Source organism: Amia ocellicauda, chromosome 1 (assembly GCF_036373705.1).
Source record: "Amia ocellicauda isolate fAmiCal2 chromosome 1, fAmiCal2.hap1, whole genome shotgun sequence".
Lineage (NCBI taxonomy): Eukaryota > Metazoa > Chordata > Actinopteri > Amiiformes > Amiidae > Amia > Amia ocellicauda.
In genome coordinates, this window is record NC_089850.1 from 34896878 (window position 1) to 34909530 (window position 12653).

At 45.4% G+C, this 12653-nt stretch overlaps 1 protein-coding gene across 1 annotated transcript; it reads left to right on the plus strand.

The window, feature by feature from the left end:
- Positions 1 to 199: 199 nt before the first annotated feature.
- Positions 200 to 12050, plus strand: lclat1 (lysocardiolipin acyltransferase 1). The gene is made up of 6 exons (XM_066702971.1): positions 200 to 484; positions 6208 to 6373; positions 6595 to 6793; positions 8389 to 8535; positions 8720 to 8836; positions 9404 to 12050. The coding sequence occupies exons 2-6, from the start codon at positions 6209 to 6211 to the stop codon at positions 9967 to 9969; spliced, it is 1194 nt and encodes a 397-aa protein (XP_066559068.1). The 5' UTR covers positions 200 to 484; position 6208; the 3' UTR covers positions 9970 to 12050.
- The last annotated feature ends 603 nt before the right edge of the window (positions 12051 to 12653 follow it).

Consider the following 12653-nt stretch of genomic DNA (forward strand, 5'->3'; position numbering starts at 1 on the left):
ATACAGAAGAGGAAAAGGAATGGAGAGAGGAAAGAAAGTGAGTAGGAGAGAGGAGAGGATAAGAAAAGAACAGAATAATGAAAAAATATAAATCTTTCAAACAGCACGATTAGGCAGGACTGCTTGCCATCCAGATGTAAACACACAGCGCCCCCTAGTGGCGCCTGCGCGTAGCAAGGTGAGGGTTGAAAGTTCAGAGGTCATTGTGTCAGCTATGGCGGCCGCGGAAACAGGCGCAACCCGTCCAGAGCACTGCCGCTCTCCCTGCCTGTAGCAGGGGCCGGAAACGGGACTTGAACTTTGTACTTTTAAGAGTATATAGATATATTGTTTTGTTATTTTTAAAATCTATTTTATACACTTTTTGTATTTACCGTGTTATTTGTATTGCTATACTTGGATTGATGTGGCTTTGCGCCCGACCGCCCTAACCCCGGGGATCCGCCTGACTGTTATTGCTGTGGAGAGACGGGACCGGCGACAGGTGAGAAGAGGGAGAGAGGGAGAGGGAGAGGGAGGGAGAGCGACTGTGTGGGTGTCTGTCTTCAGTTTGGAGGAGAGAGTCTGTGCGGTCCTGCCCAGCCCGTCTCCCTTCTCGACACACACACACACACACACACACACAGCGCGGCTAGTGACTACAACCATAACCATAACCATAACAATAACAAACAGACTAGAAATATGACAGGTAGTGTGGCATCATTTCAGTGCAATAGTGAGTTGGCACATTTTTTTTCAAATCATGCACAAAAAGTTAGCTACAACTCGACAAAGGGGTTACTATGCGCGTTGAGATCATACTATAATAGTAGTAATTAACTATCTTAGGCGGGTCTCATACAGAACCAACGCTGGAGTTGCGCAATGTATTTATTGCTACATAACTGAAGCCGTGGTAGCGCAGATCTGCGCAGATCTGCACAATTCCGCCGATCCCATTGGTGCAGCAGCGCAGAATCGCGCAGAACTTCGCAAATCTGCCCGAATCTGAACTACACGATAGCTACCAGAATTCAGAGTCCTTAATACACCCGACAGCAGTTCGTGTCGTGGGCTGATCTTGCACACTGGGCAGTGTTGAGTAAGGCTGTAGTGGTGATGACTGCATTATAATGTGTATTATTAGAAGTACTAATGGTAGTTGTTGTTAATAATCATATTTGTGTTTCATATAATACAATCAGTAAGCAATATTGTATTATATTTACAGCAGCACACAGGTGCAGCTGTAAACAAAACGTGTCCCTAAACAAAATAGCTTGTAAATCAAACAGATGGATTGGCTAGTGTGTGAGTGTTTATGTGGGGGATTAAAGTTGTGTAGCCTATTTATTATCCTGGCTCTCACCGGGCCACCAGTGTACTTTAAGCCGGTTACAGTGTTTTGCTCAGTTTATTTTTTACCTCCGCCCAGGCTGGCTCATCTTCTGGGATTTGCTGTGATCATGACACGTTCAGACGGAGTGAGGTCAGGGAAGGATGATTGTGCCAGCAATTATTATTTCTCAGTTTCCTATTCAGGGTGACTTATAACTGTTACAATATATCACATTATTTTTTACATTTTACTCATTTATGCAGCTGGGCATTTACTGGAGTAATCTAGGTAAAGTACCTTGCTCAAGGGTACAACAGCAGTGTCCCTCACCTGGAATTGAACCCACAATCCTCTGCTCCAGAGTGGAGCTCTAACCACTACTCCATGCTACTGCCCACCCTCCACACTACACACTACAATTGACACAGTGTGGCAGATGTACCCCTAATACCGGTGTCTGCTGTCTTCAATGAGGATTGGTAGAAATTTCTATAGGTGTGTAGAATGCCACTGTGAATCGTGTGTGGCAGTGAAATAGAGCAGTGTTGTGTAATTGTGTGTTGTGTTCTATACACCATCACGTATTTTATCGTGCCCTGTTAAGGCCCTTACACAGTGCCGCAACAAACGCCAGCATTCCACACATTCTCTTGTTGGCGGCTGGGTTTAGAATATTTGGAACAACTCATTTTCACACGGCCCCACCAAACTGCAACAAATGACTGTTTCTGTTCATCTTTCTGAGAAACCACTCCTGCCTTGGAGTCACTCGCCCTCCACTTCCTGAGGCAGGTGTCTTCAGATACCGATTGTACTGGGTCCGCATGTAGTACATTTTATTTTTGATCTCAGCATCTGTGAGACAACCATCCATAAGTTATTAGGCCTTGGCAGTGTCAAACTTGATACCAATCTAATTGTAGGCATGATTGTAATGGGAGAAAAAAGTAGGCTACACTGAAATGTAGCCTAGAGCTAGTTTTGTGATTCTGTAAAGTTTGAATTACAAGGGGTTTATCAGTGACTGAATTGACCGGCTGTATCCAGTTGACCGCTATCTAGTTATTTAGCTTTACTGTTAGCTACTAAGTAGCTAACGTTAGCCAGAAAGCTGTGTAACATTAACTGCAACATTGTTTTCGGGCTGCTTGACATCTCCTCCAAATTGAATGAAGTAACGTTAGCTATAAAGTTCAAATCAACTAACACTGTTCAACTGAAGTTATAGATAAGATACGTATAAAATGATAACGTTATTGTTATTGAAATAAATGAAGTTATTGTAGACTACTGCGCTAACGTTAGAGACCCACCTGAAGGTCCACCAACGTTTCTTCTTTCGAAGTTCTGCCATCTTGTCTAGAAATTAACTTGACTTAAATAATAATGGTCCCCCGCCAGCATGCTTTAGTTTCCGTAGAGTTGGCAGGAAAACCTACCCCGTTGTTTTGGAAAGTGCAGACGCTACACCTTAGTTTTCTGGAAAACTGTAGCACACTGGTCAAACATAACCCCAACAAAAGCAGATTGAGCAAGTTCAATCAAGAAACAAATTATTCCAACGAACAAACTCCAACAGGCATATCACACAAAGACAACAACTGTTGGGTGTTGGTGCTTGTTGGCATTTGTTGGACATTGTTAGGGCAGTTGTGAATTGGCCTTAAGACAATCGACAGGTATAGAGGTATCAGCCTCACTACATCAACAACATCAGGACAGCACGTTATCGCACCACCTTTCAGCACCTCCTTAAGACATGTTTACATGAACACCTGTAGACCCTCTTCTCTTTTATCTTCATCTTATTCACTGTAAAGTCTGGACCAGTGTGTCAGACAGTGTAACAGTCATTCAGCCAGTCAGTTAAGTTGGCTTCATGACTGAAACTGTTTACAAAGACAGGCTTCCCATTACATCTGTGTCTGGCCCGCTATCTCAATTGCTGTTTACATAATGTCTTGGTAATAATACAGTAATAATAATAACAATAAAAAGTGCAATAGAACTTTAACTTGTAATTGAACGAGGTGATTGTAATCTATCTCACTGACTAATGGAAAGAGATAGCTCAGACACTGTGATTCTGGCTCACGGTGCTGACGTGACTGCACTTCACACTTAACTATGATGTGTCACCTGACCACAGGTGTGTAGGCGTGACAGGTGAAGTGCTGAGTCAGACAGTGAGAGTGTGTGCTTGTATGTCTGTGTGTGTCTGCCTGTATGCCTGTGTGCATCGGTCTGAGTCTGTCTCTCCATGTGCGTCAGTCAGCCCTGCTGCGTTTAATCCCTAACCAGTGGAAAAATCTAATTGCCCTGTTTATCCTGCTTGCTCAGCAGTGCTCGTTAGCAGCAGTAATCAGGTGCTTCTCATGAAAGCATCCTTGAACCATGGCCGTGATGATTTGAATATAAAAAACATTCTGAAACTAAATGGTAAAACCTTAACCTTATTATTATTATTTATTTATTAGCAAATGCCCTTGTCCAAGATGGTAATCTAATGTATTACAAGTAAAATAAAAAAATAAGAAAACAGTGTATATTGTCAAATGTCTAGTAGTCTATAAAAATAATTTTAAAATATAGACATCATAATATGGATAATATAATGAAAAAACATGGTGTCCATCAACCCATTTCTCATTACCGCAGTATGTGTTCATTGCCCTGTCAAAATCATAACAGTATTGCCAATAAAGTCTTATTCTCCCATGATGCATCAACAAGAGGAGAAGTATGCTAGTCTCCTCACTTTGATTCACTAAAAATGTTGTACTTCTATCTAAACCCCCTGTTCCTGACACGATAGTTTCTCATTACGGCTATTGATGATAAATTGGTATCATCATTATTTTTATTATACATTTTTGATCAATATTACAGTCTTTAAAATGCTCTACAAGATGATGTATTCATTTTTACTGAATCAAAAAGGCTGCCCCTAATGTTAGCATTTTTCACTAGGCCTTCTCATTACTGCAATGTATTATCTCATAACCCCTATTTTCATTGGAAATAAGCTGTTTCCGCTGCTGATTTAGGAGTTTCTTGGTGAATTCAAGACTCCTGTTGTGATGCCTAAATTCATCAAGAACATCTCCATAAATTAGTTTGAGGTCCTTATTTATGTACAGGTGCACTAGCCCATTAAGTCTTTTGTCTTTCATTGTGGATTGCACAACAACATTGTGGAGTTTTAGCGCACTGAATGATCGCTCCCCAGTTGCTGTTGTAACAGGCAGCAATTCCGTTAACTCCATTAAAGAGTTCTCAGAACTGGGTAGGTACTGCGTCGACAGAGCATCTAGGACCCACTTTGGTCACATATCAACTGGCTGGCATGCCTAATAATAAATAAAAGCCATGGAATGTGATTTATTATGAGAGTAAATGGTACTGAGGAGGGTTTAGGGGTCTTCAACTACAACTACATCAATTATCATGTTTATATTAATTCAGAAGTAGGCAACATTACGCATAAAATCAAGTAATATTTTTTTAATCTCAACCCAATGGATGGATGTCGGCCTAGGTGACCGCCTGTATAGCCTATGCCTAATAAAGTAAAGAATTCTATTTTGTCCATTACTATAGCTAGCTTAGAGCTACTTAGCAATTAAAAACATGTTAAAATGTTATTGCAGTAATGAGAAATTTCATTCACTTGGTACAAAAAGCACAAAAAGGTGTAAAAAATAAGTAGTCTCTTTGAAATCAACATTTATATTGACTTTAGACCCTACTAAGCATAATCCAAAGAAATGTGTTGGCCAATATCATTTAAAAAAACTCACATTGAATCACCCAATTAGAGCTGATACAGAGGAAGGTTGAAGTCATTCCCATCCCTCTTGCTCTGTCTCCCACTCCTGCCCTCCTCCCTTGATATTACTGCAGAGTCATGCTGAGATGTCAGTCAGGGACTAGGCCAAGGGCTGGTCGCATAAAACTATTTTAGACTAGTCTAAACCATGCAGTCTAAACCATTAGATTAGTTTTAATTTGACAGTCAGACTAGTCTAATGCAATTATGCAAACTAATGCAAACTAGTCCTCCAGTACACAGATGTTTGTTTGTATTTGTACAAGTATTTGTTTGAGCATATTCCATCATTTCTGCATGTTTTTAACAGACCGCACAGCACAAACAAAGCGCCTTGATGCTTTTAACTTACATTTTTATCCCACACCAAATCATATATTTTTTTAAATTATATTTCAATAACTAACATAGATTTTCAGTTACTCGTCACTATTTTAGAGAAGTGTCCGCCTCGTTTTTCCTTTTCTTCAAGTGTCTTAAAATTCCCAGAATACGTTGTGTGATTGACTAAGAAAGAGCAGTCTAAGGAAAGACTGTTTCATGCAACAGTGTCTATTGTTAGTGTGACTTATAATCATAATAAGACAAAGACTTAGCCAATGTTTATGCAACAGGCCCTAGGACTCGGGCCAACAGGTTCTATGTCAGCACAGTATACTATAGTATAGTATTGTTTACCACAGTGATTTTTCTAACACATCGATAACAGCAGAGCAGCTCCATTCACTGGTTCAGGCTTTAGCAGCCTGATGATGCAGGAATCTCGGGTGTTTCTGAGCAGGAGAGAGGTGTGTTTCTGTGTGGGTGTGTTTGAGAGCATGAGACTGAGAAAGTGATTATATTGCTGAGCTGGAAGGTCATTCACCTCTCCAGTACTCCTCCTATTTTCAATCAAACACTCAGTTACGGTGCTGTTCAGGTGGCTTATTGTACTGTAACAGGACTATTCTACTGTATTGTAACTCCTGTAACACTGCTGTTGTGTTGCCTTGTTGTAAACTGTACTGTTGAGCAGAACAACTGTAACTCCCCCCTCTCTCTGTGTGCCGTGTGGCAGGATGGTCTCCGTGGGGGGCCTGTACTTCGTGGTGACGCTGTTCCTGGGCAGTTTCTTCGGCAGTGTGTTCATGCTGGCGCCTGTGCTGCCCCTCATGCTGGTGTCTCCAGCCTGGTACCGCTGGCTCACCGACCGCATCGTCGCCACCTGGCTCACCCTGCCCGTGGTCAGTGTGACTGCCCCATCTGCCTGTCTGTCACCTGTTTCGCTGTCCCTCTGTCTGTCCACCTGTCCATGCATCTGACTGCCTGTCACTGTGTGTCGATTTGACTGCCTGTCACTATGTGTCTGGCTCTCTATCTGTGTCTGCCTCCCGCAGTCTCTCTCTCTCTCTGTGACTCCCGCAGTCTCTCCCAGTCTCTATTTGAGTCTCCTCTCCTCCCCCAGGCACTGCTGGAGCTGGTGTTTGGTGTGAAGGTGGTGATCACGGGCGATGGCTTCGTGCCGGGTGAGCGCAGCGTCATCATCATGAACCACCGCACCCGGCTGGACTGGATGTTCCTGTGGAGCTGCCTGCTGCGCTACAGCTACCTGCGGCTGGAGAAGATCTGCCTCAAGGCCGGCCTGAAGGCCATCCCCGGCTTTGGTCAGCAGCACCCCTCTTAAGAGACTCGTCCTGTTCATCTAACACACTGCATTTAATGGAGCACAGTTAGTTGGCAGTGCCATGTGTGTACTCTGTGTCTCCCGTGGCTTTGTGCCGCGTTTGCTCCTCTCCATACTTTACCTCGATTCCACTTTGCTTTCCTGCACTTAACTTTTATTATATTGCTTATACACTCACCTAAAGGATTATTAAGAACACCTGTTCAATTTCTCATTAATGCAATTATCTAACCAACCAATCACATGGCAGTTGCTTCAATGCATTTAGGGGTGTGGTCCTGGTCAAGACAATCTCCTGAACTCCAAACTGAATGTCTGAATGGGAAAGAAAGGTGATTTAAGCAATTTTGAGCGTGGCATGTTTGTTGGTGCCAGACGGGCCGGTCTGAGTATTTCACAATCTGCTCAGTTACTGGGATTTTCACGCACAACCATTTCTAGGGTTTACAAAGAATGGTGTGAAAAGGGAAAAACATCCAGTATGAGGCAGTCCTGTGGGAGAAAATGCCTTGTTGATGCTAGAGGTCAGAGGAGAATGGGCCGACTGATTCAAGCTGATAGAAGAGCAACTTTGACTGAAATAACCACTCGTTACAACCGAGGTATGCAGCAAAGCATTTGTGAAGCCACAACACGTACAACCTTGAGGCGGATGGGCTACAACAGCAGAAGACCCCACCGGGTACCACTCATCTCCACTACAAATAGGAAAAAGAGGCTACAATTTGCACAAGCTCACCAAAATTGGACAGTTGAAGACTGGAAAAATGTTGCCTGGTCTGATGAGTCTCGATTTCTGTGGAGACATTCAGATGGTAGAGTCAGAATTTGGCGTAAACAGAATGAGAACATGGATCCATCATGCCTTGTTACCACTGTGCAGGCTGGTGGTGGTGGTGTAATGGTGTGGGGGATGTTTTCTTGGCACACTTTAGGCCCCTTAGTGCCAATTGGGCATCGTTTAAATGCCACGGCCTACCTGAGCATTGTTTCTGACCATGTCCATCCCTTTATGACCACCATGTACCCATCCTCTGATGGCTACTTCCAGCAGGATAATGCACCATGTCACAAAGGTCGAATCATTTCAAATTGGTTTCTTGAACATGACAATGAGTTCACTGTACTAAACTGGCCCCCACAGTCACCAGATCTCAACCCAATAGAGCATCTTTGGGATGTGGTGGAACGGGAGCTTCGTGCCCTGGATGTGCATCCCACAAATCTCCATCAACTGCAAGATGCTATCCTATCAATATGGGCCAACATTTCTAAAGAATGCTTTCAGCACCTTGTTGAATCAATGCCACGTAGAATTAAGGCAGTTCTGAAGGCGAAAGGGGGTCAAACACAGTATTAGTATGGTGTTCCTAATAATCCTTTAGGTGAGTGTATATGGTTAACCTGTCCCGCTGTGTCAGTCACACACTGATGTGCTGCACAGCGCTATACTAACACACAGATATATACGTAGACTGAGTACACTGATGCACTGTCTCTCTGATAGACTCGCACTCTGACAATGTGTTGCAGGGACTGACGGTACTGTTCTGTGTGGTGTACTGTGTGTTGCAGGCTGGGCTATGCAGGTCGCCTCCTTTATCTTCATTCACCGGCGCTGGGAAGATGACCGGCGCCACCTGCAGGCCATGCTGCAGTACTTCTGTGACATCAGGGAGCCTCTACAGCTGCTAATATTCCCAGAAGGCACTGACCTCACAGGTACACACACACACACAAACTCTGACCTCACAGTTTTAATAAAGCACTTACCAACACTCTGCTCATTGTACTTTGTCCTCATTGTCCATCCATCCCTCCCCCCCATCCTCTGTTTCTTGTTCCACCCTCCTTCCTCTACCTGTCCCCTTCTACCCTTCTTTTTTTCTCCTCCTCCCTCCTTCAGAGAACACGCGTGCCCGCAGTGACCAGTTTGCTGAGAAGAACGGGCTGCCGAAGTACGAGTACGTGCTTCACCCTCGCACCACCGGCTTCACCTTCATCGTTGACATGCTTCGCAAAGGTCAGCCAGGGGTCAGGGGCGAGTGCCAGGGTGGGCGCAATAGTGTGTTTGCAGTGTCCTGTGTTGCGGCTTTCCAGGACCAGGGCTTCAAACCCAAAGGAAATCCCCAGTTCTAAAGATTATTACCGTCTCGGCACAGACCTGTCCAGTCCAGTGCAGTCCATGATCTCAGTCTCCCCGCACTCCCCCAGCGCCTGTACCATTTTATCCTGGTTTCCAGTCAGTATTGTTATGTTTTGGCTGCATCCCCCTCCCCTCTTGCTTTCCCTGTCTCTCCCTCTCCCCTCTGCATGCTGTTTATATAGCCCATGGATTAGCAATAGTGATTGCTCTAGCCATCTAGCAGTCTAAGTGCTCTGTCACAATGAGAGCGAGGGATGATGGGACTGTTATAGAGCCATTGCGTATGTTATTGACAGATTTGAGCTGAAAACTCTGTTCTCTCTCCTGTCCCCCTTGCCCCTCCTCTGCCTTCCCTCTCTCTTCTCTCCTCACTCCTGTCCGCCCTCTCCCCTCTCTCTACCCATTCCATCTCGCCATCTCTCTCTCTCTCTCTCTCTCTCTCAGGAGACAACCTGGACGCAGTGCACGACATCACGGTGGCCTACCCCCATGTCCCGCCTCAGACGGAGCGCCACCTGGTGGGTGGGCTGTTCCCACGCGAGATCCACTTCCACGTGCGCCGCTACCCTGCCTCCGCACTGCCCACCGACGGCCTCCAGCTGCAGGCCTGGTGCCAGGAGCGCTGGCAGGAGAAGGAAGTGCGCCTGCGGGACTTCTACACCGGGGAGCGCCGCTGTTTCGACGCCTCGGGCCGCAGCCGCATCCCGCCCTGCAAGTCTGAGGCCCGGGTGCTGCTCATCCAGGCCGCCTCCCTGCTGTACTGGAGTGCCTTCATTGTGCTCTGCTGCGTGGGGCTCTGCCTCTCGCCTGCACTGCGCGCCTACTTCCTCGTCGTGGTACTGTTCTACCTCGGCCAGCAGAAGGCGATAGGGGGGCTGGAGCTGCTGGAGCTGGCCTGCCACCGGAGGAAAGAGGGACAGGCTGGGAAGGGAGAGGAGTTAAATAAGGAGATGAAAAAGATTGTAGAAGAGGAATGCAAGGACATACATGCCTCAGAGAAGAAGGACTGAGAGAGAGAGAGAGAGAGAGAGAGAGAGGGAGGGTGAGGGGGGGCGAAGGTGAACGAGGCACTGGGCACTGCGGGGGAAGGGCAGAGCAAGGACACAGAGGCCAGCAGGAAGGGAGGGGTGAAGGGGTAGAGCATGGGCTAAAAGGACCCCCTTCTCCCTCTCACCAGGTCCCCTGTGCAGAGAGAGTAACAGAGACACAGCCAGAAGAACGAACGAACACCTCAAAAACATAGGAACATTACAGTGGTGTGGCTCCATCCCCAGGATCTAGTGGGTGAGCAATAGAGAGATGTAGGAAGAGAAGGAGCAGGAGGGGGATGTGGGATGTCCACTTACTATCTGTCTCAGTGTTTGTCTTCCCTTCTGTCTGTCTCTCTGCTTGGCTGTCTGTCTGTCTGTGAGTCAGACCTGGACGCCCGCTCTCTCCCTCGCTCTGTATGCACTGTACCTTCTGCGTGCTCAGCCTGCCCAGTCAACAGACTGTGAAACTGACCTCCGCCACCTCTACCTCTCCGTTCATCCTCGATTCTGTCCTCGCCCGCTCCCCTGGCTCCGTGCTCCGGTCCTTCATTTCAGTTTATATTCCCCGATTTTATTTATGTCATTGTGTTTTGTTCTTTTTAATCTGTTTGTGTTTTTTACAGACTGGGTGTTCACTCGTCCCAGATTGGTGGAATAGAGCCATAATGCACTGATACACACACACACAAGGTGAAATACAGATGCAGATAGGCCACAGACGCACATAAATACAGACAAACAGATACACACTCAAGCACATACAGAAATGAACACACACACTCACAGATACAAAGACGCACAGACATACACACTTGAATAATTACAGGCAGAGAAACACTTGCATCTGTTTGCATCCGTGTGCTTACTAAATGACAATCAGGCACACAGACAAGTACACATGGACTCATAGAGACATTAACTGACACCCAGACACGGGCAGACGGACACTAATGTACAGCCAGATTCACACACACACTTAAATTGGACTGAATTGATTTAATTTCTTTCATTGGCCATTTATATAATGCCACAGCTGAAATGGATTGAACATTTTGTTATTTCACAGCTGCTGATTTCAAAGTGTACATAACTATATTTTATCAAGAACTTTCTAGGAGCTGAAGACATGAACAGCTGTCTATTTAAACTAATTATTAAATTGGTTAACTAACAGGGGTTCAGGAGATCTGACTGGTTCCACTGGGTCAGGTGAATGAAGAGTCCTGTACATAGAACAACACTAAAACAAACACTGCGACGTACATGCACACTAGCCAACGTAGACACAGACTTGCACAGAGACAAACATCTTAGATGCATGCAAGCTGCAACACAGACAGACACACACTCACGCACACACTGCTGTCGGGAGAGGTGCTGTAGGAGTGGGAGTGGGGGGAGGCTCAGCTCCTCACAGCCCAGACACAATCACAATCATGTAGCATCTTACACTCACAGACTCGGCCCAGGCAGCTCAGAGCACACCAGACAGAGAGAGATCGCTGTCTCTCACGGGGAGATGGGAGTGAAGCGTGCACTGCTCACTGCTCATCCTAGCTGTTGCCTGCTGCCCAGTCACAGAGACTGGTGTTAGGGGTCCCTAACGCATCTCATGGCTGCTGCACAACACGACACAAAACCGTGCACGCTCCAACACGGCAGAGTCTGGCAGCATTTGTTTTCTGTGCATCTTTTTAATTTTAATTTTTTTATAATCATTGTGGTTTTATTTGAGATCACCTATAGGCTGGTTATAGACCAGATTGTGTTTTATTTAGTTTTATTTTTGTGTTTTTAAGTGAAAGTATAATTTTACAAAGCGTTAACTGTCCGACTTTGTTGATGTTTTTGTGTGGGTTGGTATCAATATTTGGTTGTGCTGTTGTGTTAATGTGTCTACAGTTGTGTAATGTTTTCCACTGGTGGGTGCTCTTCCCATGCAGCTGGGCGGGGAGCCGTGTGGGGTGTATGGGAGTGGAGCAGCGCGGGCTGTCAATGCTCTGGCCATGAAATGAACTGAATAACTGCAGACTGTAATAAACAGCCTCTGGGATTGTGTACACACTGGGTCCTTTATTACTAGGACTTCTGCTGCTATTATTGCTATTTTTATTGTACAAATACTCATATATATATTTATATATTTATATATATGAACCTGTAATCATTCTTGTTCTAGGTCACTGAGTGTCCATTTCTGTTCCAGCTCAGTTAATGCTAAATGCTGACTCAGGACTATGACTCAATGTAAAAACAGAAATCTTAAAGTGTATGGTTATTTTAAGCAAATGATTAGAATGTTAATCTAACTAGCAACCCGAAATATAATAAAATATTGGCTGATGTTAGCATAGCTTTTTAAAAATCTTTATTTTTGATCATTAGCAGATGTATAAATAAACGTGCAGATTTAAAATAGAACAGATGAGGTGGAAATAGCAGTAATGGATGGTGGTGGGCTGCGGCTCCAGTGCGTCTCCGCTGCTCGCCTGTGTGTGGGGGGGTGTTGAGGAGATGAGCGCGTGAGGGGAATAGGGAGTGAGGAGCGGGGTTTGACTGGAGCTACAGCCCAGCCAGAGCGGAGCAAACAGAGGGGGGGCTTGGAGTGCGGTTGCCATAGCAACAGGTTGATTGCGTGGTTGCCTGGCGATATGACGTAGAAT